Genomic DNA, 27,872 nt, shown 5'->3' with positions numbered 1-27,872 from the left:
CAGTTTAGCCCGATTCTCCGGCCTATCAAGATCATCCTGTATTCTGTTGCTGTCTTCAGTTGTGTTTGTTACCCCTCCCAGTTTAGTATCATCTGCTAATTCAATAAGTATCCCCTCCAATCCCTCATCCAAATCATTTATAAATAGGTTGAACAACACAGGCCCCAGGACAGGTCCTTGGGGAACTCCACTTGTCACTCTTCTCCAAGAAGATGCTGAACCATTAACAAATACCCTCTGGGTACGATTTGTCAACCAGTTATTGATCCACCTAGCCACATACTGTTCTCTGCTTCAGCAGATTCATCGAAGACCAACACGTTCCTTTTCCTTGGAATACCATTTCCTCCTGTCCCATGCCCTCTTCACTCCATCTTCGAATTTCCGGTTCTTCCTCTACCTTTGGTGCTGTTTCCACCCCCCTGCAGGGGCTTGAAATCTGTTCCTGAGGTTCAGGGGTACTGAATGCTGTCTTGTTCAACACCTCCAGGTTCATGTTACAGCAGTGAAGGGAAACCTCATAAGGAGATCAGTAGCCCATTCTCCTTTGCCCTGTTCTGCTCCTCCAAATGCAGCTTTCCACAGTTCCTATCAATGAAATCCTCTCCTTCCTTGATTTCACGCTGTTTTAATCCTCTCCTCTGGGCCCCTAATCTTCTTCTCTAAAAGCCTTACCAATTTATGACAAGTGTAGTCCATCTTGTATTCAGAAGAAGACTTGGTTCTTATATGCCACTTTTCTCTACCCGAAGGAGTCTCAAAGCGGCTTCCAATCACCTTCCCTTTCCTCTCCCCACAACAGACACCCTGTGAGGGAGGGGAGGCTGAGAGAGCCCTGATATTCCTGCTCAGTCAGAACATCTTGATCAATGCTGTGACTAGGCCAAGGTCACCCAGCTGGTTGCATGTGGGAGAGTGCAGAATCAATCCCGGCTCGCCAGATTAGAAGTCCGCGTTCCGAACCACGACACCAAGCTGGAGAAAAACAAACATGGCCCACTCCTTGCAGGTGACTGGATGTGGGCCTTGAGTATCCATGTCTTCCAAAAACGGATTCCTTGGCTCTAGAATCTTTATCTTCAGGATAGACAGTTCCCAGGCCCTGGCGAGGAGGAGCTTTGAACTCACAGGGTCAGTCCAGCACAGGGTGGGGTTTGTAATCCCCCAGTTACTTACCATCCCCAGCACACACATGCTCCATCGGGCTTAGGCACAGAAAATAACTCTTAATGCTACTCAACGCAACAAAGCATACTCTGCAGGCTACAAAAACACCCACTCACCCACAAATACTGTCCTCCCTCCCTCTGTCTCACACACACATACATGCACACGCAGGTGTGCACGCACAAACACACGCACACGCACAGACACAGAGCTGCCTCAATTAGAAAAGAAGAAGGGAAGAAAGCCCCTTACCGAGTAACCACTCTCCCCGCGCTCCTTGCCTTCTCCCCAGCTGCTAGCCATCCAGTCCAGCCTCCTGTTTCACACAGAGGCCAGCCAGTTCCTCTGGACAGCCAACAACAGGACTGAGGGACTGAGACCAGGGGCAAACCTAGCTGATTTTATGCCTAGTGCAGTGTGGTGGGGCTTAGTGATGTGGGGGTGGGGACAGAACCACGTAGCTCTGCAAGAGAAATCATGTCCTGGGAGGAAGATTTTTTTCCTCTGTTAGGACCAGTAAAACATATTTTTAATCTTTTCAGCCCTGGCCCTGGCCTCGTGGAATGAGCTCCCGGAAGAGCTGAGGGCCCTGACAGAGTTGTCTATGCTTCACTGGCCTGCAAGATGGAGCTCTTCCTCCAGGCGTATGGTTGAGGCCAGGTTGGGGTCCCGGAGTGATTATCAGGGGGTACTCCAGTGTGGTGAGATCAGGACCCTCGCGCCTAATGAAAGCGCTCTTGACCACAGCTGGGGGGGGGGTGGAGTTGGAACAGGGGTTTGCCATCTCAATGTGACGTGGGGATTCTTAGGGGCTGTCTTGTTTTTACTGTTTTATTGTGAACCGCTGCAAGTCTATTTTTTAATTTTTAATTACTAGGCCACCTCTCTCCAAAAAGGCAGCTTACAGCAGAAGGAATAATAAGGTACAATAAAACCTTTAAAATCTTAAAATTCAACTAAAATGCTACTAGAGTTGCCCCCTCAGTTAAGCCACCTCCTGGCCCTGATCTTAAAGCTCTTGGGGATATTCTAATTATTCTCATTGCCCAGCTGTGATGGCAGGAGAATGGCTGGGCAGAAGCCTGAGCAGGGGTTAGGCAGGGGGCCTTTCCAGGTGGTAAGAGTGCTGCCTTGGCCTCAACCAAATGCCTGGGGGAGGAGCCCCGTCTTGCAGGCCCTTGAGAACACTGGCGGCTCAGGAAGGGCTTGGATCTCCTACAGCAGCTCAGTCCACCAGGCTGGAGCCAGCGCCAAAAAGGCCCTAGCTCTGGTCGAGGCCAGGTGCATTTCTCTGGGGCCAGGGGCAACCCACATGCTGGTATTTGCAGAGCTAAGAGCTCTTTGGGGGAGGGGGCATTTAGGTACAGTGTTCTCCCAGTGGGGAGAACGGGGAGCAGGGAGGTGGCTAAGTTTGTGGATGGTGCTACTTGGTTCAGGGTGGTGAGAACCCGGGAGGACTGTGAGGCGCTCCAGGGGGATCTGTTGAGGACGGGCAACGGCTTTGCCAACGTGGCAAACGGGGCCTGATGTGGGCAAGTGCAAAGTGAAGTGCTTTGGAGCCCAACCTCCCAACCCTTGACGGGATCTGGACTGGTGGCAGCTGACTCGGAGGGAGATCTCGGGGGTGTGGTGGAGAACTCCCTGAAGAGCTCGACCCCGTGTGTGACTGCAACCAGGAAGGGGATGCTGCTCCGGGGACGATTAGAGAGGGGGCTGAAACCAGATCAGCCGGCGTCCTCATGCCCCTGTATAATGGTACGGCCTCATTTGGGATACCATGTATAGCATATCTTCAAAGTATTCTAACATTGGAAAAGGTGCAGAAAAGGCCAAGTAAAACGATTAAGAGAATGGAAATCCTTCCCTGTGAAGAAACATTAAATAGGTTAGGAGAAGATGATTGAGGGGCAACATGATAGAGCCCAGCGAATTTATGCCTGGGATAGAGAAGGTAGGGAAAGAAGTCCTCTTCTCACCTTCTCTGTTGGGCACTCTGTGAAATCAATGAGCAGTAGGCTTATAACAGGTACAAGGAAGTCCTCCATCATCCAAGGAGTCATGAACCCAAGGAATTCCCTGCTGCAGGAATTGGAGGCAGTTACAAGCACAGACAGCTCCAGTATCTGGAGCAAAGAGGTCCCTCAGTGACTATGAGCCACAAGGTACTGATGGAGCACTATCTGAGGAGCAACAGTGGGAGGGCTTCTGGAGTTCTGGCCCCACTGCTGGACCTCTTGATGGCTCCTGGGTTTTGACCATTGTGTGGCGCACAGTTTGAGACTGAATGGTGCATTGGCTTGATCCAACATGGCTTCTCTCAGTTCCACATCCTGTTGTCACATGTTCTTTCTCTGATGCTTTTATGACCGTGTTGCATTTATTCTGTGAGTCTATGTGTCAACTATTATTTAGCTGTGCCTGACCAAAGATCACGGGCAGTTAGGAAGTGTCTTGTGAAATTTATTGTTTTATCTTGTCAGCCGTGGAGAGGTTTGCGGGACATTCCCAAAGCCTCTTCTCGTTGCCTCTTGGTTCTCTCTCAACCTCGGGCGGGAGTGGGGTAGTTTGTTTTACTGCTTTTTCTTTAGTTTGCAATGTAGGGGCGATGAGTTTTGGGTTTTGCGGACGGGTGGGCTCTGGGACAGCCATATATGTAGGTAGGCTTGTATTAACTTTAGTTTCAGCAAAGAGCATCATGTACCTATTTCATTAATAAAGAGATTCCTTCAACCAAGAGTCTGCTTATTGGGAAACTTGATGGCACTGACAATTCTCATCTTTTGCAAAAGCAGCATGGTTATCAGTTTCCTCTCCAGCAACATGTAGAGAAATGAAGGTTCTGCCAGATTAAGCTCAAACTGTTCTCTAATTCTCTCCCCCCCCCCACTCCCCATTGTCTGCAGTGTCCTCTGGGGGTTGCAATGTTTCCAAAGGTTCTTGTGGTTCAGAAGGGCTTGACCGAGGCTCGCTGCTTTTCCAAGTCCGGCTGTACTGCAAGAAAGTGGTCCGCAGGCTAATCCAGCACTCGCCTCTTCCTCTGCTTCAGACCCCGTGTCCTGGCCCCGCTGGCCTTTGAGGCTCCCAGAATGAGGAGTAGCCTAAAGCCACTTTCCTGGGAAGAGCAGTTGACGCCTCTCCTTCCGCAGCCTCTGAGCCCAACGTTCAGTTTGTGCAATCTGAGGGCCCGTCCCCCACTGGCAGTCCTTTGGCCCCTGTTAGAAATGCCTCCCCATTGACGGGTCTACCCCGTCCTGCCTGGGAGGTGATGCCGGGGAGGTGGAGTGGCCACACCCAGGAAGCGCAGGGGGCAGGCCTCTGGTGTGAGGACGGAGTTGCTGCCCAGGATGGGAAGTGGCTTTGAATGGGGAGAGGGAGGAGAGGGAAGGGGGTGGCAGGACAAGGCGAGACAAGCCCCCCCCCCCAATCTGCTAATGCCTCTGCTTCCCCTAGGCTTCCGGATGCCGTCGCCACCCTGTGCCAGCCCCTGTGACCAGGCAGAAGATGGAGGTCGCCCACACCAGCTGGAGAGCCCCCCCACCAGTCCCACTGGGATCTTGGAAGGCTCCACGGGAAGAAGAAGGGAGCTTGCAGCCGGCTTCCCCCTGAGGACCCCGGCTGCTGTCTGACCAGCCCATGCTCTGCAATTTCCCCGTCGGCCCGAAGGACACTTGCGTGACTCGGCCTCTCAGGGACATGGACCCCCTGCCCCCTCTGGGACCGGACCGGACAGGGTGGCAGGGAGGGGTGTGTGAGCAGCCAGCCTGCTTCCTGCTGTGTGGAAAGCAAGCACCCCCCTTGCCAGGCAGCAGTTGGGCGGGGGGCAGGCCTCCCTCTGCCCTGCCCGATGTCTGGAGGGAGGCCGGGCCGAGGGGTCCCCTTGGTCAGCCAGGAGGGAGAGCTCTTGCCGGGGTCTTCAGGGCAGGCATGCTGGAAGACGCTGTCCTGGCTGCCTGTAAGCGGCTGACCCCACCCCCCCCCAGTGCGTGCTGCCTAGCCCTCCCTCCTTCCCCAAAGGATGCCCATGTCGTCTCGGCCAGCGGTGCAGGCGCCTCGGTGAGGGCTTCTGAGGGCTTCTCCTGGATGCTGCTGATGCTGCTGCTGCTTCTCTGGGCCCTGGGCCAGCCCGCGGTCCTTGCCATGCGCACGGAGCCACCTGGGGATGGGGGGCTGCCTGGCACCGGCCGCGTGAAGCGCGGATGGGTCTGGAACCAGTTCTTCGTGGTGGAGGAATACACGGGCACGGAACCACTGTACGTGGGGAAGGTAAAGTCAGCTGGGTCCCGGGGGCCTTGGGATGGGGTGGCTCCCTTCTGGTGGGGCGGGCGCCCGGACCCCCTGATTCCCGCTCCCCCTGGCCTTCCCCAAGCCCCAGTGGGCCCTGGGCTCCAGACCAGCTCTGAGCAGACCAGCCCTTCCCGCCTCTGTCCCCAGCAGCAGGCAGGTGGACGTGGGTGTGCCTGGGCTGCCCTCTGGTCTCGGCCCTGCCCTCCCCCCTTCCACCCCACAGGCTTCCTTAGCCGGGTCTGGAACGTGTGGAAGGTGTCAGGATCCTGGGGGGCAGTTCCCAAAGCCTCATAAGATAGACACGGAGTCCCAGGCATTGGAGAAAACCAAGGCAGTCTTTATTAGGGCCAGGCAGGGAACAAGGCGAGTTGTGTCCCCACATCTCAAAGAGTGTCCCCACAACTCAAAGAGTTGTTGTCAATGGTGTTTCATCAGACTGGAGAGAGGTGAGTAGCGGGGTACCTCAGGGCTCGGTGCTTGGACCGGTACTTTTTAACATATTTATTAATGATCTAGATGAGGGGGTGGAGGGACTACTCATCAAGTTTGCAGATGACACCAAATTGGGAGGACTGGCAAATACTCTGGAAGATAGAGACAGAGTTCAACGAGATCTGAACACAATGGAAAAATGGGCAAATGAGAACAAGATGCAATAAAGATAAGTGTAAAGTTCTGCATCTGGGTCAGAAAAATGAAAAGCTGCAAAGGATGCACAGTACTAGGTTTAAACTACAAGTACAATGATATAGGCTAGATATCAGGAAAAAAATTTTCACAGTAGTTCAGCAGTGGAATAGGCTGCCTAAGGAGGTGGTGAGCTCCCCCTCACTGGAAGTCTTCAAGCAAAGGTTGGATACACACTTTTCTTGGATGCTTTAGGATGCTTAGGGCTGATCCTGTGTTGAGCAGGGGGTTGGACTAGATGGCCTGTATGGCCCCTTCCAACTCTATGATTCTATGATTCTATCTCCCTGACCCCCAATTCGGGTGGGGAGACGGCGGTCCCAAGGTAGCCACGTTTGCCTAAGAGTGCCGAAACACGAGTCAGTCCGTCCGTGTCACACCCAGGTGCAAGAGCCAAGGCAGGACTGGCATGCAAGGGCCAAAGGGAGACTAAGATAAGAGTCTGCAGAGTCTCTCTGGAATGTAGAAGCAGGGAGGGCTGCTTCCAGAGTCCTTGGGCAGGGCAGAAGAAACGTGCAATCTGGCACAAGCCAGGCATGGCGCATGGCAGCAGGCAGAGCAGCGAGCACAGGTGCCTGGCCAGCCATGGGCTGCTTGGTGTTTGAGGTGAGGCTGCGCTCTACCAGGGCCTGGACTCCCCTCCCCTCCCCCCCAGCAAGTGTGAAGGGGGGGGGGAGTTGGGGAAGCTCCTGTCAGCAAGCAGAGGCTGAGCAGCCGCAGAATGGGAAGTCCAGCCCCCTGCAGAAGGCAGGAAATTCACAACTCCTTGCCCAGCCCCAGGGCCTCCCGTTCCATGTCCAGATTATGCCCCCGTCCCCCCGGATAAACCACAATCCCTGGCCAGTGTGGGCAGCCATTGTGTTGAGTTCAGGGGAGCTAGCTCCGTACCTCCTTCCCTGGCTCAGGCAGGGGTCAGGGTGGTGGGCCAGGCTCCCATGGGCCTTAGGGCTGCTGGCCTCTGTGGGGGCAGGGGGTCTGTGCCCAGCACGAGAGATTACTTGTTAGGGGCTACTAAGCCCAGCAAGGGGCGTGTCAGCAGTTGCAGGGCCAGCTGTGGACTTCACCCACCCAGTTGGCAGCCCTGGAAGGCAAGGTTGGGGTTGCCCCCAGTTCTCCCCTGGCCACAGTTTGTCCTGCTTAGGTTTTGGTGGGACCATCCCAAACATCCCTGAAGAAATCTGCGTCACCTCTGCGATGGCATCTCGAAATCTCTTGCTGCTGCTATGTTTGATCTCCCGATGAACAAGATGGCCACCGGTGCGGCAAGATGGCCACCGGGGCGGATGGAAGGCATTAGCTCCTCCGTCCTGGGGAATTTTTAGGGTTCTTTTTTTCATTGTTCAGCCCCAAACTTGTCAACCGGGTAGGGCAGAGACCACCCCAACTGTTTAACTAGAAGAGCAGTTTTTAAAGACTGAAAGCTGGGAAGAAAGCTGGGAAGCTTGGAAGAAAGCTGCAGGGAGTGCCGAGGAGAGCGGAGCGGCCGAGAGACAGCAGACGAGCCGGCTGGAGACGAAGAGGGCAAGTGGAGGGGGATTGAGAGGAGAAAGTGAGAGACTGGGAGAGTTGAAGAACAAGGAACTGGGAAGGAGTCGGAGAGCTTTTGAGCAGAAAAGCCGGAGCGGTTAATGCTGAGCTAATAGTTAATATCTGAGCTACGTGGAACTTACTGTGTGCGGAGGACCAGCACAATTCAGTAGCTGGCCTGAGAGCAGCAGGAGCTGCGTTGCTCTGTGTTTAGCTGGCGTCGCCTAGAGAGTTTTCCCACATCATTGGAACGGAAGAATGCTCTGCGGTCACTTTAACGCTGCATGGCTCGCTCTTCTACTACTCCCCCTCTCCCCCACCCCCTCTCACTGCCCTCTTCTTGGAGGACGAGTGGGAGCTCTTGCTGCAAGGACTGCACACCTTTGATCCATCCAGCAGGTGTTGGCACAGAAAACAGCTTCCCCCAACTCGAAGCTTGGGAGGATTCAGCCTGGAAGGTTGGTTGCAGTGTGGGACCTTGTCTGTCTCACTCAGCTGTGGCAGAGCTGTTGAGAGCAGAACGGACCCCTGCATTCCACGCATTCCATGCTGGAGCAATCAAGATCAGAGGCCCTGCTGCTATAAAGTGCAACGGCAACATCCGAAGAGTAGGAGAAGAAGGAGACTGTCTCAAGCTACCCCCTGCGCCACCTCCTGGATGTTGACAGAACTGCTCTGACTAAGTTCTATTCAGTTGGGGGACAGGATTTTATTTTTCCAGAGTGTTAGGTAGGGGTGGACGACCAGAGGAGAGCAGCTGGGTACTCAGCTGGATCCTCGGTATAACACCCTGGATAGCTAGTGGGTGGGACCAGTATAGCTGTAGTTAGTCGAGGGTGGGTTTGAGGGAGGGTTTTTTGAGGGGGGATTGGGACGGGAGGGATTGGGTTGGGAGGTTTTTAGACAGCTATTAGAACTGCTAGATGAAGGACTGCCCTACATGGTGGCCTAGGGAAGAGAGTGTGGCCATTGAGATGGGGATCCGGCCCGGGGCTATAATTCCAGTTCTTCTGGGCCAAGGCAAACATAGCGGTGGGAGGAGATTCAATAATAGGGGGGCAACGACATACGTAGGTCCAAGAAGGCCCCGGCCGTGGAATTTCCACGGACGGTGGCCTGGTCGATATGGACGTTGCCCTTCAAATCTTCGTCCCATCCCCAGGTTCATGGGGGAGAGGGCTAGGGTGGAACCGGTGTTGATCCTATGCAATGCCAGGTCAATAAACAACAAGTCCTCAACCCTGCGGGATTACTTCGTAAGGCATGAGGCTGACCTGGCTTGCGTGACGGAAAGCTGGGTGCGCGAAGGCGAGACCGTCGCCTTGAAAGATCTGGCACCGCCTGGGTTTTCCGTCCTGCATCAACCCCGGCTCCATGGGAGGGGAGGGGGGGTGGCAATTCTGGTCAGAGAGACCTTCTCCTTCAGGGCTCTCCCTGCGCCAACGATTCCGGGGATTGAGTGTGTCGGTCTTGGGTGGGAATCGGTCGAGAACGTGGCGATCTGGTTGGTGTACCGAGCACCCACTGCTCCGCCCGATTCCCTGCCAGGCCTGCTGGAGGCGGTGGCTGCCTGGACGTTGCAGTACCCAAAACTTTTAGTTTTGGGGGACTTCAACGTTCATGCGGATGCGCCGTCTTCAGGACTTGGCCTGGATCTAGTGTCAGCCATGGAGACACTAGGGTTCTCGCAGATTGTTGCTGGTCCCACCCATCAGGCTGGTCACACCCTCGATTTGATCTTTGGTGCAGGTGTAGCGGTAGATCTGGTGGCGAATAACATCGTTCCATGGTCAGACCACCATGCCCTGAAGGCTCGACTGAGGATACCACCCCCTCTCCGTTTGGGTGACGGACGTATTCTAGTCCGCCCGCGGAGACTCATGGAATCTGAGAGATTCCTGAATGCCCTGCGGGACCCGATGCCCTCCGGCACCTCGTTGACGGCCTTGGTGGAGGACTGGCAGTCCCGCCTTACGGCCGCCATTGACGAGATTGCTCCTAGGCGCCCTCTCCGCCTTCGCCTCAAACAGGCTCCATGGTATTCCCAGGAGCTTCGGGAGAGGAAGAAGGAAGTGAGACGGCTTGAGCGAGTGTGGAGGAAGACTCGTGACGAAGCTACAAGGACATCTCATCGCACGCTTATGAAGGCGTATGAGAATGCGGTGAAAGCGGCGAAACGAGACTTCTACGCCGCAGAAATCGCGTCCGCAAGCTCTCGCCCAGCACAATTATTTAAGGTAATTAGATCACTTACCGCCCTGGAAGAAGGGCGACAAACGATAAGGGAATTGGAATTGAGCTGTGTGGCATTATCAAGCTATTTTGCGGACAAAGTCCTGTCGCTCCGCCGTGACCTACCTGCCACGATTGATACAGTTAGTGAACTGGAAGCTCCGTGGCCGTCAAGGGGGTTAGTGTTTGATGGCTTCAGGCGGCTCTCTGTAACCGAAGTGGACAAGTTACTGGGTTCAGTGAGGGCAACCACTTGCCCCTTGGATCCCTGTCCGTCCTGGTTGCTCAAATCGGGCGACCAGCGGATAGGAGGCCCCTTGAGGGAGATTGTCAACCTCTCCTTAACATCTGGAGAGTTTCCCAAGGGGCTTAAGGAAGCAGTGGTACGCCCCTTACTGAAAAAGCCATCATTGGACCCGCGGAACCCCGCCAGTTACCGCCCAGTTTCGCATTTGGCGTTTCTGGGTAAGGTGATAGAGCGGGCCGCAGCGGACCAACTCCTAGGTTTCTTGGATGAAACTTCGGCCCTCGACCCATACCAGTCTGGCTTCCGCCCTGGCCACGGGGTGGAGACCGTGCTGGTCGCCCTCATGGATGATATCCGGCGCCAGCTGGATCGGGGCGGCTCCGCCATTCTCGTGCTTCTAGACCTGTCAGCCGCATTTGATGTGGTCGACCACGAGTTATTGGTACACCGCCTCGCCGGAGCTGGAATAAGGGGGACTGCGCTTCAATGGCTGGTCTCCTTCCTCCAGAACCGGACGCAGAGGGTTGCGATGGGGGAGAGTTTGTCGAGCCCTTGTGAGCTCCCTTGTGGGGTTCCGCAGGGGGCGATACTCTCTCCCACACTTTTTAACATCTATATGCGCCCTCTAGCCCAGCTGGTCCGGGGCTATGGGCTGGGTTGCCACCAATATGCGGATGACACCCAGCTCTACTTCCTAATGGACGGCCGGCCGGACTCCACCCCGGATACATTTGCCAGCTGTTTGGAAGCGGTAGCTGGATGGCTCAGGCAGAGTCGCCTGAAACTCAACCCCTCCAAGACGGAGGTCCTGTGGCTGGGCAGAAGAGGGCAGGACCAGGAAGCGCGCCTCCCATGCCTGAACGGGGTGCAATTAACACCTGCACCAGTTGCCAGGAATTTGGGAGTGACATTTGATGCCTCCCTCTCTATGGAGGCTCAGGTCACCAATGTAGCTCGGACAGCATTTTTCCATCTTCGCCAAGCCCGGCTACTAGCGCCCTACCTGTCCTCGGAACACCTGGCCACAGTGATCCATGCAACGGTCACTTCCAGATTAGACTTCTGTAACTCGCTCTACGCGGGCCTTCCCTTGTCTTTGACTCGGAAGTTACAGCTGGTCCAAAATGCGGCTGCCAGGGTCCTCACTAGAACACCTTTGAGGGCCCACATTCAGCCGGTGCTTCGTCATCTGCACTGGTTACCAGTCTGTTTCCGAATCAGATTCAAGGTATTGGTATTGACCTTTAAGGCTATACGCGGTCTGGGTCCCATCTACCTGCGGGACCGCTTGGTTGCTTATGCCCCCCGCAGGGCACTCCGCTCTGCGGGTATGAATTTACTGGTTGTCCCGGGCCCACGGGATGTGCGCCTGGCCTCGACCCGGGCCAGGGCCTTTTCAGTCCTGGCCCCAACCTGGTGGAACGAGCTCCCAGAAGAGCTAAGGGCCCTGCAGGATCTACCAGCTTTCCGCAGGGCCTGTAAGACGGAGCTCTTCCGCCAGGCATATGGTTGAGGCCAGGGCAGCTCTCCCACTAACCCATCAGAGGATCCCCTCCAATATTGAGATCTCTAACACCGAGATCATGGTTAGATCTATTGTATTGGTGCCACCCTCTTCTGAACATTATTCTCTCCACCAGGCTGAACTAAGATCAGAATTGTGACCACCGCCGCTATATGTTATGTTATATGTAACTTTTAATTGGGGTTTTTATGGGGATTTTATTGTGTTTTAACTATTTATGTTGTAAACCGCCCTGAGACCTATTGGGAGAAGGGCGGTCTAGAAATTAAATAATAATAATAATAATAATAAAGATCAGGCCCCCTCGGAAAATTGGCTGCTTTGGAGGGGGGCTTTTATGGGATGTCCCCCACTGAGGCCCCACCCTCCCAGGCTCCACCCCCCACATCTCCGTGTGTCCCCCAACCTAGAGCTGGCAGCCCCCTTTGCTTTTTCAAGCATTCTGGCTCTGGGCCCTCTTTGCTCTAGTTAACTGGAGAAGTTGTAATCTCGCTCTGTGGACAACGAGGGTTTATTCCGGGCTGGGGTCGATTCCCTCTGCCCCTCGCCCTCCCCCCGGAAGACCTGCGTGTGAGTCAGGTGCCGCCCAGCAGCCTTGCCCTGCTCATGCCTGCCACGTGCCAGGGCTCCCCTCGTTCCTGAGTCCCTCCGTCTCATTCTGACGCGGGTAGCCATGTGTGTGTACACGGCGGCGTGTGCTTTTCCAGGTCATGTGGCCTAAGAATTAAGGACCCCCACCCAGCCTGGCTCAGGTCGAGTGGGCGGACGGCCGGGGGTCCGTGAGAACAGACGCCATAAAACTAAGGGAAGGCCCCTGAGAAAAGCCCAGAGGCCTCAGCGCTCCCGAGAGAAAGTGCCTCAGGAAGTGAAATGCCCGGTGAGCGGCTGGGGGGGGGGGAGCAGCAGTGCAAAAGAGATCCTCTCTCCCCACCCCCACCCGCCCGTTAGTCCTGCTCCTCTCGCTGACCCTCTGTGCCCACCAGGGTCTGATGCCGTCTGGCCAGGAAAGGGGGCTCCTGGAGGTCCCGCCTCCTCACCTCCGCCCCTTGCAGCAGGGGAGGGGGGCATTTACAAAAACATGGCAACTGACAGCTTGCCATCCTGCGGCAATGTTCTTAACGCTCCCTAGCAAAAGTGCCTGGGTCTGCAGCTTCAGGATTATTATTATTATTATTATTATTATTATTATTATTATTATTATTATTATTATTATTATTATTATTATTATTATTATTATAAAAGCAAGTTCCTTGTCCTGCTGGAGGGAAAGGTCATGGTGGGATGGTGCAAGGAAAGGCATTAAAGACCCTCTTCTCCTTTTTTTGGAGGCAGCTGGGAACGAGGAGGCGGTGGCCATGGACTGTCAGAGCGTTGCAGCCCAACCTACCAGATCTGCTGCTTTTGAAAGCCTGACCCCCCCCCCCCGCAGGAACTGTGTGTCTGGGAGATTGGGGGGGGGGCTGCAGACCGCTGAACCATGGAAAGAGCGGAGGGGGGGATCGCTGTGGGAGCTCAGCCTGCTTGTGCTTGGGGGGACTCCTCTGTGCAGAAGCAGCCCTGGTGGCGGGGGGGGGGTGGGGTGGGGAGGACGGGGCGGCACCCGGATCAAGGCCTCTGGGGCTGAACCAGGCAGGGGTCTGAGGAAAGTGGTCCTGGCCCAAAGTGTGCAGACAGTCTCCAGAGGGAGGCGCCCCGTGGAGGGCATGGCAGTACCCTCCTTTAGATGCGGCCAGGGGTGGGTGCCCAGGGGAGGTGGTAGCGGGACCCCCAACGGGAGAAGGTGCCACGAGGCACAGAGGAGACCCAGTGGGTTCTAACTCCCACCCCCACCCCCATCCCCAAAAGCCCCTTCTGGGACAGGCTGGCTCCTGAAGCCCTTCCAGGCTTTGTCAGGAAGGCCCTTGCCCCTCCCCTCCCCTCCCCTCCCTCCCTGCCTTTGCAGAGTACATGCGCTCCGTCTGCTGGAAGGGAGGGGCTGGGCTGGGGGGCCTCAGCAGGCCCCTTACTCGAAATCCCCGTATGACTTCCCAGCAGCTGCACAGAGATCTCCAGCATGGGGCATCCGATGGGTCTCTGTAGCACGGATGTCTGAGATCAGCCCCCCACTCCCCCCAGCAAGGCCACTTGGCCAACTGATTGGGCTGAGTCAGGGATGTCCCCGGTGGGACCCCAAAGCAACGGACCACACACCCCTCCCGCCGACTGGCCCAAAGTCCCCCTCTGTGCTTCTGTGGCCTGCAGGTGGCTTGTCCCTGGGCCTCCCAGATCTGTCCTGACCCTCCAGCCCCCCATCCAGGGTCCCCATCACGGGGCCCTCCCCCCATGCATGCATTTTCAGAAAGTTGGTGCAGACCGATGGGGCTGGGGTTCAGCCGAGCACTGTGGGAACCACGGGAGGTCTGACTGGCTGTGCAGATACTTTGGGGAAAACATTACAGAATCACAGAATCCTAGAGGGGGCCACACAGGCCATCTAGTCAACCCTCCTGCTCAACGCAGGAGCAGCCCAGAGCATCCTAAAGCATCCAAGAAAAGTGTGTATCCAACCTTTGCTTGAAGACGGCCAGTGATGGGGAGCTCCCCACCTCCTGAGGAAGCCCATTCCACTGCTGAAGTAGACTCCTATAATCCCAGAGTGGGAAGGGGCCAAAAAGGCCATCTAGTCCCACCCCCTGCTCAGTGCAGGATCAGCCTCAAGCATCCAGGAGAAGGATCTGTCCAGCCGCTGTTTGAAGACGGCCAGTGAGGGGGAGCTCCCCACCTACTTAGGCAGCCCATTCCACTGCTGAACTAGACTCCCAGAATCCTAGAGTGGGAAGGGGCCATGCAGGCCACCCAGTCCCACCCCCTGCTCAATGCAGGATCAGCCTCAAGCATCCAGGAGAAGGATCTGTCCAGCTGCTGCTCTTAGACAGCCAGTGAGGGGGAGCTCCCCACCTTCCTCTGCTGAACTAGACTCCTGAATTAGAATCCTAGAGTGGGAAGGGGCCATGCAGGCCATCTAGTCCCACCCCCTGCTCAGTGCAGGATCAGCCTCAAGCATACAGGAGGATGCATATTTTTTTAACATATTTATTAATGACCTAGATGACGGGGTGGAGGGACTACTCATCAAGTTTGCAGATGACACCAAATTGGGAGGACTGACAAATACTCCAGAAGTCAGAGATAGAGTTCAATGAGATCTGAACATAATGGGAAAATGGGCAAATGAGAACCAGATGCAATTTATCATAGAATCATAGAATCATAGAGTTGGAAGGGGCCATACAGGCCATCTAGTCCAACCCCCTGCTCAATGCAGGATCAGCCCAAAGCATCCTAAAGCATCCAAGAAAAGTGTGTATCCAGCCTTTGCTTGAAGACGGCCAGTGAGGGGGAGCTCACCACCTCCTTAGGCAGCCTATTCCACTGCTGAACTACTCTGTGAAAAACTTTTTCCTGATATCTAGCCTATATCGTTGTACTTGAAGTTTAAACCCATTACTGCGTGTCCTCTCCTCAGCAGCCAGCAGAAACAGCATCCTGCCCTCCTCCAAGCTTAACTGTGGCTGTCTGCCCCGCTCAGGGATCTCCCCCGCTGGGGGGCTGAAGGTCAGCTGGTGGGGGGGAGAGAATATTTCCCAGCAGCCCGTTCCTTTTGAAAGACCCCCTGAGAAGCAGCTGCTGCCTGGAATGGCAAAGAGCTACTCTTGGGCCTCTGGGGGCCACTCTGCCCCTGCAGCGGCTGTTGGGGGGCTGTGCCCAAAAGGGCGCTTGGACCCCAGCACTGCACCGCATTGGCCCCCAAGGAGACCGGGCATAGCTGGGCATAGCTGAGCACTGGGGAGCCTAAGGGAGGTTTAAGCCCCAAGGGAGGACGTGACTGTGGTCTCGGAGGAAACGGTTCAGGGGAAGCCTTGGCCAAAGTGGGGGGGGGGGGGAGCACTGCCCCAGCATAGGAGGCTTCTTCTGGGGCATTTCACGGGGAGCTGCAGCAGCAGGAGGGGGCTCCCTTTTGGCCCGTGAGGCTCCTCCAGAGGGGGAGACCAAATTGCTGGCTGAGGGAACCCCCAGCCTCTGCCATGGGGCTGTGCCCAATGCCAGCCTGGACTCTGTGATCCAGAGGCCGTGGAAGGCGTCTCCTGTAGCCTCCCTGCATGGACGACTAGTCTGCTTCTTCCTGCGTTGCCCACCATGCCACTTCTTCCCAGAAGCACCATCCTGTCCTGTCACTCCCCCCCCCCCCCTGTGTCCTCCAGTCTCACCAGCTGTGGCTCTTTACTGTGCAGACAGCTCTCTCCGGCTCGGCCGCTTTGTGCAGGGGCCAGGGACCCCTCTCCCTGCAGAGGCCTGGGGATGCTGGCAGCTGGATCCTAGGGCTGCCGAGGAAGACCGCCTGCTGGATCGGGCATGCCCACTCCTACTGCCTCAGCCCATTGGGCAGCTCTGCTCCCGGGGCTGGAGGCTAGCTGAAGCAGGAGACACCTTTGCCCTCCGGAATGACCCCCCAGAACCCCCAGATCTGAATTGGGCAGGGCCCGTGGGTTGATTGGCTGCTCGTGGGTGAAGGGATGGGATCTCCTTCATGGCCGCTGGAGTCTTTCCCCCTCCCTGCAGTCCGCCCGCTCCCCCCCCCCTTCCAGGAGCCAGGAGGGTGTCTCCACAAGTCTGCTGCTGTGTGCCTGGGCCCCACTGCCGGGGCCACGCTGCCCCCAGCCCCAGTATGTGGGGGGTGAACCCGCTCTGCTGGTAGACCTGTCAAGCGTGGCTCCTGCTGGGTGGGGTCTGGACAGGTGTCCTCTCCTGGGGTCTCTCGCGCTCCTCAAATCAGAGAACCATAGAGTTGGAAGGGATCTCCAGAGTCATCTAGTCCAACCTCCTGCACAAGGCAGGAAGTCTCAACTACTTGTCTACCCACAGTAACCCCAATTCCATGCGCAAGTGATCCCCCTCCCCAAACATCTCCAGATTCCAGCCTGGCCTGGAGGGGACTCCCCTCCCCTCCCCTCCCACAGGGGCAGCTCCCCAGCCAGCCAGCCACCCAGCGAGTGTGCTCTGCGGTCCCAGCTCATCGTGGGCTCCCCTGGGGAGTGCCTGGAAGCATCCCTGGGCCTTGGCGCATCCCAGAGGTAGCCTAGCAACAGCCGCGCTTCCAAGAGGAGCTGGGAACCTCCAACTAACCTGTGATTTTGCAGCCCCTTCCCACACCGTCCACCCCAGCAGCAGCCAGCCCTGGAAAAACTGCCAAGCGGGCTGTGTGAGGAAGCCGTGGAGCGTGGCCAGTGACCAGCCCCTGCTGGCGCGACCCCTCCTCTCCTGGCAGGCCGCTGCTGTCAGCTGAGCGCCCAGCCCCAGCATGCCCCGCTCTGCCCGCTGCCTGCCTGCCTGCCTCTTCCTCTGCCCCCGTTGGTGCCCACGTACAGAACAGTCTGGGAGTTGGACCAATAACATTTTCATAAAGTCTTGGTCCTTGAGTTAATCCGTTTTCTGAAGAGCAATTTCCCCGGAGGCCCCTGTCAGTTTGATGTGGATTTTCGTGGTTTTTAAAAATGGAATTATGGGGTCAGCCTGAGTTACCAACTTGTGCACGTGGACAGATCTATTTTAGATAGACGGAGGGATTAAAAGGGAAAAAACAGATTTAATTAAGTTGCTAATATTTAAAGGAAATTGATGAACTTGGGCTTTATGAGTTGGAGCAAACAGCAAAAGCGCCTTCATTAAGGGCAAGTTTTTATTTGATTTCCTTTCTTCCTCCATTCCCGAGCCATTTCTTATTTGTGTATCTGTGCCTTCTGTTTAATCGTTTTAATAAGGAAAATGCACCTCTGCTCACATTTAATTTTGATTTAATTAGTGGGAGGTAATTAATGGCCTCGTAAAATCCCAGATTTCTAGCCCTTTAGGGCAAGGAAACAATTTCCTTTTTAAACAAATGGGTCTGATGAAAGGCTCCCCTCCCTCTCCCCTGGGCGGCTGGAGGCCTGGATCCGCTCTCCTCCGGCGTTCTGGAGGATGGTCGGTGGTGGAGGGGGGCGGCCTGTTCTCCAACCCTGCCTGCCTGCACATGACATGGGGCAGAGGTGGTTCACACCCACACATGGGGGACAAGGACAGATGTGCCAGGGTGCAGAGCCTTTTGCATTGCCAAGTAGTGTTGGACCCCTCCAGCTTGCAAACACGTGGCGGAGCCATGGCAGGCGGGGAGCCAGTGTGAGGCCCCCCCCCCATGTCAAGGCCCGAAGCCCCAGCTGAGCGCCTGCTTGGGCGGGATCCAAGAGCCAGGGCTGTGCAGGAATACGCTCCACCTCTGGAACGGAGGGCATGCAGGATCCGTGGCCCCTCTGGCTGCTGTGCATGAGGAAATGGAAGGTCCTAAGAGACCCCCGTGCTGAAGACCACCACTGGGCTCCGAGAAGCCGAGTCGGCCGGGCCAGATGCACCCTTGTGCATGTTCAGCAATGCGCTGCCGCATCCCTGGATCCCCGATGCAGGAGGCAGCCAGAATGTGCTGAGTCTAGGGCAGGACGCGCACAAGGGACCTCCCGGCTTCGGCCCAGGGGGCCTGTAGGGGGGGCTGGGCAATGGGCGGAGTCTCTGACACCTTGTCTTTCCTCCGAGGAGAATCCCCCTCCCATCCTGGAGTGGTCCCCGAGGTGAGTGTGGGGGTGGGGAGTCTCGTGCTTGGGGCTGGCACGGACTTGGCCCTGCGTGGTGACGGTGGCAGGCTAGTGGGGCCCCTAGGGCAGAGAATGTTCCTTGGCCCTCTTCTGGGGTTGCTGCTGTGTCGTGATGCCCTTGTGATGCCCTCACGCCAACCAGCAGGCCTCGAGCTCCCATGTGAGACTCCCCCCCCCCCCCCCCCCGCCGAGCCTAGAAGGGGGGCCTCGAGCCTGGGCCAGGCTGCGGGTGGAGGGGGGGGGCAGAGATTTATCTCTTTTCTGCAGAGAGAGCAGCAGCAGCAGCAGCAGAAAAGAGCCAGAATCCAGGGACTGCCTCAAGGCTAGCCATGTTTGGGGCTCCTGAAATCCGCTCCCTTGCCACAATCCCGTGACTCTGCAAGGTGCTCCAGGACTCATGCCCCGCTCCTCCTCCACATGCAGCCAGGTGGGTGACCTTGGGCTGGTCACAGTTCTCTTGGGGTTCTCTCAGCCCCACCTGCCCCGCAGGGGAGACGAAGGGAAAGGTGCTTCAAGGAATGAAAAGCAGGGTATAAAAAAGCAGCTCTTCTCCTCTGAGAAGGTGACAGGGTCATTGGAGTGGTGGTGGTGGTGGTGGTGGGGGGGTTGTTGAGCAAGCAGGTTGTCTTTCCTGTGAGGAGGGCTTCCTCGGGAACCTGGGGGTGCGAAGGGAGGGACATTTCCAGGCGGGCTTGTGGGGCAGGCGGGGCAGTGGGTTTTAGTTTCCTTGGGCAGTCATCCTTTTCCTTGCGCGGGAAGCAGGGTCAGCGCCTGTGGATTCCCTGGGCCCCATGCCAGGGGTTTGGGCAAAGGTGTGTTTCCCTCCCGGAAACGGTAAATAGAAAGGTAAAGTGTCTCTAACAAGACAAATCTAATGAGGGGCTCATAAAAAGTGGCAGGGTGGGCATAAATCCCGGCAGCCGGAGCGGCCGCCTGCGTCTGGAGGTGGAGTGCGGAACTGCCGTTTGAAAGATTGAGTGGCCCATAAACATTTTCATATTTCATTAGCCGATTAATGGACGACTCTCCTTTTTGGCAACTTTGCTGATTCTCAGCAAAAAGGGCGGCGAGCAGCCGAGGGCGCCTGACGAAGCCTTTCCGGGGGCCCGTCCCATTATGGAGCGTCCCAATTAACGCCTGCCCCTTTCGCCAGGGCCCGCTGCTCTTCTGCCAGTCCAGTTCCCGTTAATGGATTTCTCATAAGTGGCTGGACTGTAAAAACCTCATCACTCAGTTTAATGCCCCAATAAAATTATCTCCGGGCGTCTGGCGTGGATTCCAGGCACTGGGGCTGCTGTGGGCAGCGGCCGTTTGCCCTCCTGCGGCAGACCCCCCAGCTGTGGGCCGACCGGCCCTGTCCCTCCCTCCCTCCCAGCCGGCCACGCCTTCCAAAACATGGGAGCAGAATGGGGGCTCACGATCCCGGAGGAAGGGTGGCAGGGCAGAGCCACAGGGAGCTGGCTGGCACCGGAAGCGACTCCCCTCTGCATGTATCCACCCCTTTTGTGAGGGCCGTTTAATTCATCTTCAGGCATCTAATTCATGGCACATTTAAACCTCCATGAAAAAGTTAAAACTCACTCTCTACCCAGAAATGCTGTTATTGCAGCAGCAGCAGCAGGGTTGTGTTTTGGGGCTGTGTTTTCCTGCATGGGAGGTTCACGTCGGTTCTGACCCCATCCTGGGGTGGGTTGTTTGCTGGTGGTCTTGGTGCCAGGCTTCCCTGGGAGGTGGTGGGTTCTCCTTCCTTGGAGGTTTTTAAGCAGAGGCTGGAGAGCCATCTGACGGAGAGGCAGATTCTGTGCACTCAGGGGCAGATGGGGAGTGGGGGGCAGGAGGGGCTGTGTCTGGGCTGGGCTCTTGTGGCCCTTCCTGGCAGGCCCAGCTAAAGGCCGGTCGCCACTTTGGGGTCAGAAGGGGAGGTTCCTCCAGACTAGGCTGGCCAGGGATTCTGTTTTTTGGGGGTTTTTTTTTGGGGGGGGGGTAGAGGGAAGCATCATCTGGACACGGAATTGGGGGTCACTGTGGGTGGGCAGGTAATTATGAGTTTCCTGCATTCTGCAGAGGATGGACTAGATGACCCTGGAGGCCCCTTCGAACTCTATGGTTCTATGAATACACGCTGGCAAGCGGAGTGAAGGAATCCCCACTGATTTCGGTCCACTTCAAAGACTTACTGGGCTGGAGGAGTTCTTCTACCCATCTGGGGAGGAAGATGCGTCCCACAGAACCACTTTCCCTCCCCAGGGATAGAATTCCTTTCCTTCACAACAGATAGGCACGGGCTCTCTTTAATAGACACATTTTTTATCCAAGGCATTGCTCTGTAATCCAGTATCCTCCCCCCCCCCCCAACCCTTTCTTTCATGTTGATATGCTGTGACTCCAGATTGCTACAAATGCATGGAGCGGGGGGGGGGGTTCCCAAGCAGCTTTCTTCCAAGAATTTGATTCATTGTTTGATATTGCTTAGAATTCAGTGTTCTCTGTGGGCAACTCTCATGCAAACATAGGTTTCAGCTCCTTTCTGGGAGTTTCCTGTCGCCAAGTGGCTGCCAGTTTGGGAGGGGGGGGGAGTGTTCGGCTGGAGCTATCTGAAATCCTCAGGCAAGACAAAGGAGAATATTTCTTTACGCAAGGAGTGATTAAAATCTGGAATTTGCAGCCAGAGGATTTTGTGATGGCCACAGGAACCAATCGCTTTAAACGGGGATTAGACAGGTTTGAGGAAGACAGGTCTATCAGTGGCTATTAGCCCTGGTGGCTAAAGGGAACTTCCATGTTCAAAGGCAGTCAACCTCCAAATCCCTAGGAGCTAGGAGGCAACCTCAGGGGAAGGCCTCGGACTCAATGCCCTGTTGGTTGGCTGCCCAGAGGAACTACTTGGCCACTGAGTGAGGCAGGAGGCTGGACTAAATGGGCCTTCACTGGTCTGATCCAGCAGGGCTCTCCTGATATCCTTATGTTCCCACCAGCAGTCTTCTGCCAGCAGCTGGACAGATCCTTCTCCTGGACGCTGGAGGCTGATCCTGCACTGAGCAGGGGGTGGGACTAGATGGCCTTCATGGACCCTTCCCACTCTAGAGTCCTATGAAGGCCTCGGCCTCTCGGCCCTGTTGTTGGCACCTAGAAGAACTGGCTGGCCAATGTGTGGTCCTGGACTAGATGGACCCTCAGTGGGCTGACCCAGCAGAGTTCTTCTTAGGTTCTTTTGGACCACTTTTTTTGTTCTTACAATTGTTCACCATTCTTTATGCACCACAAGGTGGCTTACAATTTTATTATAAGGAATCAAACATCTCAGCCAAGCAGTTAACCACATCAGTTAATAATCTCACCCTCAGACATCAAGGATGGCCGATAAATCCTCCTGCAAAGGATGGGATGTGTCAGGAAGAAGAAGAGCAGGTTTTGGTACCCCATTTTTTACTACCAGAAGGAGTCTCAAAGCACCTTCCATTTGCCTTTCCCTTCCTCTCCCCACAACAGACACCCTGTGAGGGAGGTGGGGCTGAGAGAGCCTGGAGAGAACTGGGACAGGCCCAAGGTCACCCAGCTGGTTGCATGTGGAGGAGGGGGGGGAATCAAACCCAGTTCTCATATGAGGTTGCTACCCTTAACCACGACACCAGGATGATGCTCAGAGCTAGCCTCATCCACCCTGCCGGGTAAGTGGTGCCGTGGGGGGGGGGGCGGCTCTGGCTGATCTGAGCAGCAGTGTTCTGTTTGCAGTTGTATTTCCAGCCCATTGTGGGTACTCTTTCCCAGTTGCAGGACCGATGGGTGAACTGGCGAGGCCTTGGGGGCACCGGACTGGTTGGCTGCCTGAGCCCTGGGTGACGCGGCTTCTGGGCGACTCACGTGTTACCAGGATCAGTTGAGCAAGCCAAGGGAGGGCCTGCTCAGCAGGCAGCCGCAACCCCTGGGCATCTGGGAAGACCCAGAAGCTTTGACTTTGCAGGTGCTGCCCGGACTGGCTGGTCTCCCAGGGGCTCCTTGATCCCGAAGAGCCGCCAGGCCTGGTGCTCCAGCCTCACCTTAACCCCACCCCCGAAACACACACCGGGTCGGGGCCAGCAGCTGCTTCTTCCGAGGGCTCCCCCCAGGGCTAGCAGGAGATGGGAGCATTCCAGGCATTGGGGGGGGGGGAGGGAATGGGGGGTGGGGGGGGGGGAGAACAGCAATTCATGGAATACGGTTATTGTATCCCAGCTAGACAATTTAACAGTGCATCGTGTGTAACTTAAACTCATAGAATTGTACTGTGTGCTGTGTTTGTGAATTTAAAAGTATACAGTCCTTATTTTTATCCAAGCAGTCATATTTGCAACTGGGTCCAGAGAGAGGGAAGCAGCCGATGTAGCCCTTTCCTCCAAAACACCTCTCAGTTTGTGCTTGCTGGAGAATCAGGGAGAAAGAATTAAAAATAGAAAGCGTCAACATGGTAGTAAACAAAAGGAAGCTTTTTATTATCTGGACGGGAAGCAATCTCCTCGGTGTACGCTCAGCATTTCCGAGAGACAATAGAAAGCCGCGCAACAGTTGTTTCCCGAAAGCAGCTACAGCACAGCAGTCCCCCTTTCCGTGGGCTTCTGAGGGCCCAGCTGCACATTATGTCCTCCTGGCGTCTTTGCTGGTCGGCTCAGCGGATTTTCGATCAGACGAGCCGCATGAGTTCCCTGCTTGGGAATGCCTGACAAAGAGAGCTTTGCCTCTCAAAAGCGGGTATCCTGGGAAGCTTGCAGGTCTGTGAGGGGCCGCTGGACTGGAATCTACCACTGCAGGGCAGAGAGGCCAAGGCCTTCCTAAGAACCCCGGAAGAGCCCTGCTGGGCCAGGCCAGTGACGGTCCCTCTGGCCCAGCCTCCCGTCTCACCCACTCTCCCGACCAGTTCCTTTGGAGGGCTAAGAGCAGAGCTCAGAGGCCGAGGCCTTCCCTGGCCCTGGGGTCAGAGGTTCTGTGCCTCTGAGTGTGGAGCCCGCAGCCATGGATAGGCTTCTCCTCCGTGAGTCTAATCCCCCTTTAGAGCTGTTAGTTGCTGTTTGCGAAAGCCAGCATGGTGCCATGATGAAGAGTGACGGCCTCTAATCTGGAGAACGGTTTGATTCTCCACTCCTCCCTATGAAGCCAGCGGGGTGACCTTGGGCCAGGTGCAGTTCTCTCAGAGCTCTCTCAGCCTCACTTCCCTCCCAGGGTGTCTGTTGTGGGGAGAGGAAGGGAAGGCGATGGGAAGCTGTTGTGGGACTCCTTCCGGTACAAAAACCCGGGGAACAAAACCCCATCTCTTCTTATTCCCAGGACCCCTCCTGAACCTGCTTGGGGCGGAGGGCCCTTCAGGTTGGGACCACGGCCAGCCACAGGAGAGAAATGGCTGGAGTCTAACTCAGTGGCAACCTTTCCCTGCCCTGAAGCAGCCCCAGGGAGCCATTTTGCCTGCCAGGAGAAGTCTCTCCCTTCTGCCAGCTCCTCTGCCCACGTAGAACTGTAGGCCTCTTGCAGGATATTTATTCCAGAGCATTTCAGCCTATTGTCTCCACCAAGAAAATCTTTAACCTCTTAACAAGGTACAATGCAAGGGAACCAAAGTGCCAGGGAAAGCCAACCCTCCAGTTAAGCAGGCCTTGCCCTGCAGCTCTCCCTTGGGGGCCCACTGGGCAGATGGGGGGGGGGGGAAGAGTGGAGGGAGGGAGGGGAAACCTATGTGGCCAGTCCTGAGGAGGATGCTTGGGGCTGATCCTGCGTTGAGCAGGGGGTTGGACTAGATGGCCTATATGGCACCTTCCAACTCTTTGATTCTATGATTCTGTGAGAGTCTGATGGGAAGTCGCTGGCTGGAGAGGAGCAATCCCTGAGCAGAAGCAAAATCTGCCCCTGGACCAGCTTTGGAGAAGCATCCATCCGTTTGCGCAAGCTGGGTGGGTTGCTTCAGCTCCTCCAAACTCACCCATCTCGGGGCTAAGGAGAGTCTCTGTGCCCCACAGTCCACACCCCCACTCCAGCCTCCGGATCCAAGAGAGTCACAGGGACTAGCAGGCGGGGGGTGGGGCTGGCCATCTCACAGCAGGTCGGCCCCATTCCCCGCTGGCTTGCCAGGCTGGTTCTCGTGCCCTTTGCAGCCCCCCCAAGAGGTGGGGCTTAGTTGCTCCACCGGAAGGGTCAGGAGGACTTGTGCAGCCTTCCTTGGGGGCTTCCTGCCCACCACCGGGGAAGCTGGTTTCTTCACCCCCATGGGAGGGGGGGAGTCGGCTACAGCCCTCCCTCGTGCCACCCATTCCGTTCTGCCCCATCGACTGTCAGGTAATGCCGAGGGTCAGTCCTTTTAGCCACTCTGGTACGTTTGAGTGCCTTCTCACCTGCTGGGCTCCAACTGTCTCCGCTACCTGGAAACGCTACCTTTGATTTCTCCTGCAAGGCACACCCATCCCACTAGGGTAGTAGGGCTTGCCTGCCCCATGCACTGCCGCAGAAGGTCAGGGCACAGCCCTTCTAGAAAAAATGGCCCTTAGTAGCCTGATTCTACTCGTAGACTTTGGCTGCCAAACAGCGAGGCCCTGTGGCATCCTGGGACACGGATTTCGTGCCCTGCCGCAGGCTTCTCACGTGCTCGCAGTAGGGGTCAGGCTGCAGCAGGTCTTCCAAGTGTGCTCATGGGGCTTGCATAAACAAGTCATAGTTCAGGAGGGCCACACCCTGCCGTCCTCCAAGGGACAACCTTTCAGATACTTCAAGAGAGCCGTCCTGTCCCACCTCAGCCTCCTCTTCTCCAGGCTGGACATTCCCCAGCCCCTCAGCCTCTCCTCACAGGGCTTGTTCTCCAGGTGCCGGATCCTCCTTATTGCTCTCCTCTGGACCCTCTCCATGTTGTCCACGTGCTTTTTGAAGCGAGGCCTCCAGAACTGCACCCAGGTACCCAGGTGCAGTATACAGGACAGGAACGATGACATCCATGTTCAGAGGCAGTTAACCTCTGAGTCTCGGTGCCAGGAGGCAAGACCAGGGGAAGGCCTCAGCCTCTCCGCCCGTTTGGCCCTCTGGATCAGGCTTTCTCAGCCAGGGTTTCCTGATGCCCTGGAGTTCCTTGGCAGACCTGGAAGGGGTGAGGGTTAATTAATTTTAATATATTTTTAAAATTTTGTTAGACATTAATAAGGCAATGTGATGTTGACCCACCGCCCCACTGGCCAAGGATGGGCCTGGAGGGGGTGGGGAGGGGAGGGGAGGGGCCCCGAGTGGGCGTGTCCACAGCTCTGCTTCCCAACCGCATTCTGCACCATCGAGCCCCTTGCGGCGTTCCTTGAAGCCCGAAGGAAGTTTCAGGGGTTTGTCAGTGGTGAGAGGGGCTGCTCTGGAGGACCCGGCTGGCCTCTGTGTGAGTCAGGAGGCTGGGTTAGTTGGATTCTCCATCTGGTCTGATGTTCCTGTGTGAACCACACAATGTGCTCCCTGCCTTTGGCTGCAGCATCTTCTCCCTTTGCCACCCGCTGCTTCACCCAGGAATGTCCCGGCCCAGTTTTGTTGCCTTGGAGGCTTTTCCGGTTGCATCCTTCCCCAGCCCTGTCTTTCTAGACCTGCTGCGGTGTCGACTTAATTGCTAGGCCCATTCTGGAACCCCCTGTGGGCTCAGAGAGGAAGGCGGGCTCGAAACGAAGGTGAGGGTGACCATGAGGATGGGGTGGGGGTGGGGGGGGGGACAAGAGGGAGAGTCTTGCCTGAGCTGCTCTGAGGCCAGCTGGGTCCAGCCTTGCGGACAGCCCAAGTCGTGGCCATCCATCCATCCAGATATGGAACCAATCTAGACTGAATTCTTTGGTGTGTCATTACCCAGCAAGCACCACAGTGGCCACACAAAATCAGCCACAGGATGCCCAGAGCATGACCTGTTAAAACGAGGAACAGGATCGCCTCGCCCGCTTCTTTTGCTGGAGAGGATCTGTTTCTCCAAGGTCCATGGCAGAGTGTGCCATGTGGAGGCCTCGGGGAGCCTGCCAAGGGGCTGGAAACCGCGCAAGAGCCGCTGGCGGTCAGCCAAGGTCTCAGTTAGCCCAGTGGGCCTGGGAAAGGCCGCCTCTGGGGCCTGCAGCCACTTGGCATAACCCCCCTCCCCCCCCCCCCCCCCGGAAAAGGCTCTTGGGCAGAAGGCAAAGGGAAGTGAGGTTCCCTGTCTGCAACCCTAGAAGAGCCCCTGCTGGCCAGAGGGCCATATTGGACTCAAAGGGCTCATTTTGAAGGAAGAGGCAACTTTCGGATGGGTCCTCCTTCCAAGGCTCACCCTGGCTCCTGGCGCTCAAAGGGTCCCAAGCAGGATGTCCAGCAGAAGACCCTCCCCCCCTGAGACCCTGGGGAGCAGCTGGCAGTCAGGTGAGATGGCACTGGCTGCAGGAGAGAGGGGTGGTCTGCCCCAGGGGCGGGGGTGCTCCCAAGAGGCTCAGAGGGCCCCTGGAAAGTGCCTGAATGGGGGGCACTGCAGTGGGCCCCACTCCATCTTCAGCCGCGTGGCTCTGTGGTTCCCTGTGTGTACCTGGATGGACACAGTTCTGTGAAGGAGCTCCCCTGCCCCGTCCCTACAGCACACTCCCTGGCCAGAGCACAAGGAAGAGCACCTTTGGCCTGCTGCAACCCCCCACCCCACCCCACCCCAGGGGCTGCTGGCCTGGAAAGAGGGGCCCCTCCCAGGGCTCCTCCAGCAGAGTCCCGTCGAGTGCAAGTTTGGAGCCAGTGCTGAGGAATCTCCGCAGGGGCAGAACCCACGGCAGCGTTACTGCAGCCAGCCAGCCAGCCAGCCAGCCAGCAGGCCACGTACTGGGATGGCCACATCCGGTGCAGGGCCTCCAAATAGCCACACGTGTAGAATGCACCAAGAGGAGAGTGTGGGATGGAGCTGGGAGAACAAGGGCTGGCTCAGAGTAACTTCCTTGAATGGGCAGCAGGCCGAATTGAAGAAGGAATCTTCTGGGTCCCACCTGTGCAGGTCCCCCCCCCCCTCCTGGCTAGCCTCTCACCTCACACAGTGGCCAGAGATTTGCTTCCAAGGGGCAACGGTACAGCAGAGCGGCCATGGGGCATTCGGTTACGTACTGCCCTGGAACATGGAGGTTTCATGGTGGGCCTCTCCTCTGTGGACCTGCCTGACCCCCCTCCCCCCCCCCCCCCGTCAGCCCATTTATGATCTCAAAAGCTTTGAGGCTGTTTCTGGTCAGCCATGCAAGAGTAGCTTAGGAGATGGGATGGGCTACTAATATTTGGCTTGACAGAGCCGTGTCTGGACGTGAACAGGCAGCTGAGATGTGCTGTTAAGCGCCATCAATGGACCCAATCCAATTGCTTACCAAAGCCTTTTTAGGAGCTCTGTGATAAATATCAACGGTTCCATTGAGGAAGAAAGCCAGTCTCAATAAAAACGGGGCAGAAACGGGTTTGGCTTCACCTCAGAAGGATATGGCCAAGCCTGGGCATCTGGTTCCCTAGGAAATGTGCAGCATCCCCCCCTCCCCCCATCCTGGCGGCTCTCCTCTGCCCTTTGTCCAGCCCGGTGGTGTCCCTT

At 56.5% G+C, this 27,872-nt stretch overlaps 1 protein-coding gene across 2 annotated transcripts in view; it reads left to right on the top strand.

Moving 5' to 3' along the window:
* The window catches only part of CDH22 (cadherin 22), a 112,633-nt gene that overhangs the window by 52,577 nt on the left and 32,184 nt on the right, over positions 1-27,872 (top strand). For both annotated transcript variants that reach the window (XM_077336158.1, XM_077336159.1), the window contains exon 2: positions 4,618-5,430. In XM_077336158.1, coding sequence (XP_077192273.1) covers positions 4,801-5,430 — 630 coding nt within the window. In that variant the 5' untranslated portion in view covers positions 4,618-4,800. The remainder of the gene's footprint in view (positions 1-4,617; positions 5,431-27,872) is intronic.

The sequence above is a fragment of the Paroedura picta genome, chromosome 4, assembly GCF_049243985.1.
Source record: "Paroedura picta isolate Pp20150507F chromosome 4, Ppicta_v3.0, whole genome shotgun sequence".
NCBI classification, from domain to species: domain Eukaryota; kingdom Metazoa; phylum Chordata; class Lepidosauria; order Squamata; family Gekkonidae; genus Paroedura; species Paroedura picta.
Note: the sequence above shows the minus strand (reverse complement) of the source record. Positions and strands in the feature narration are given on the sequence as shown.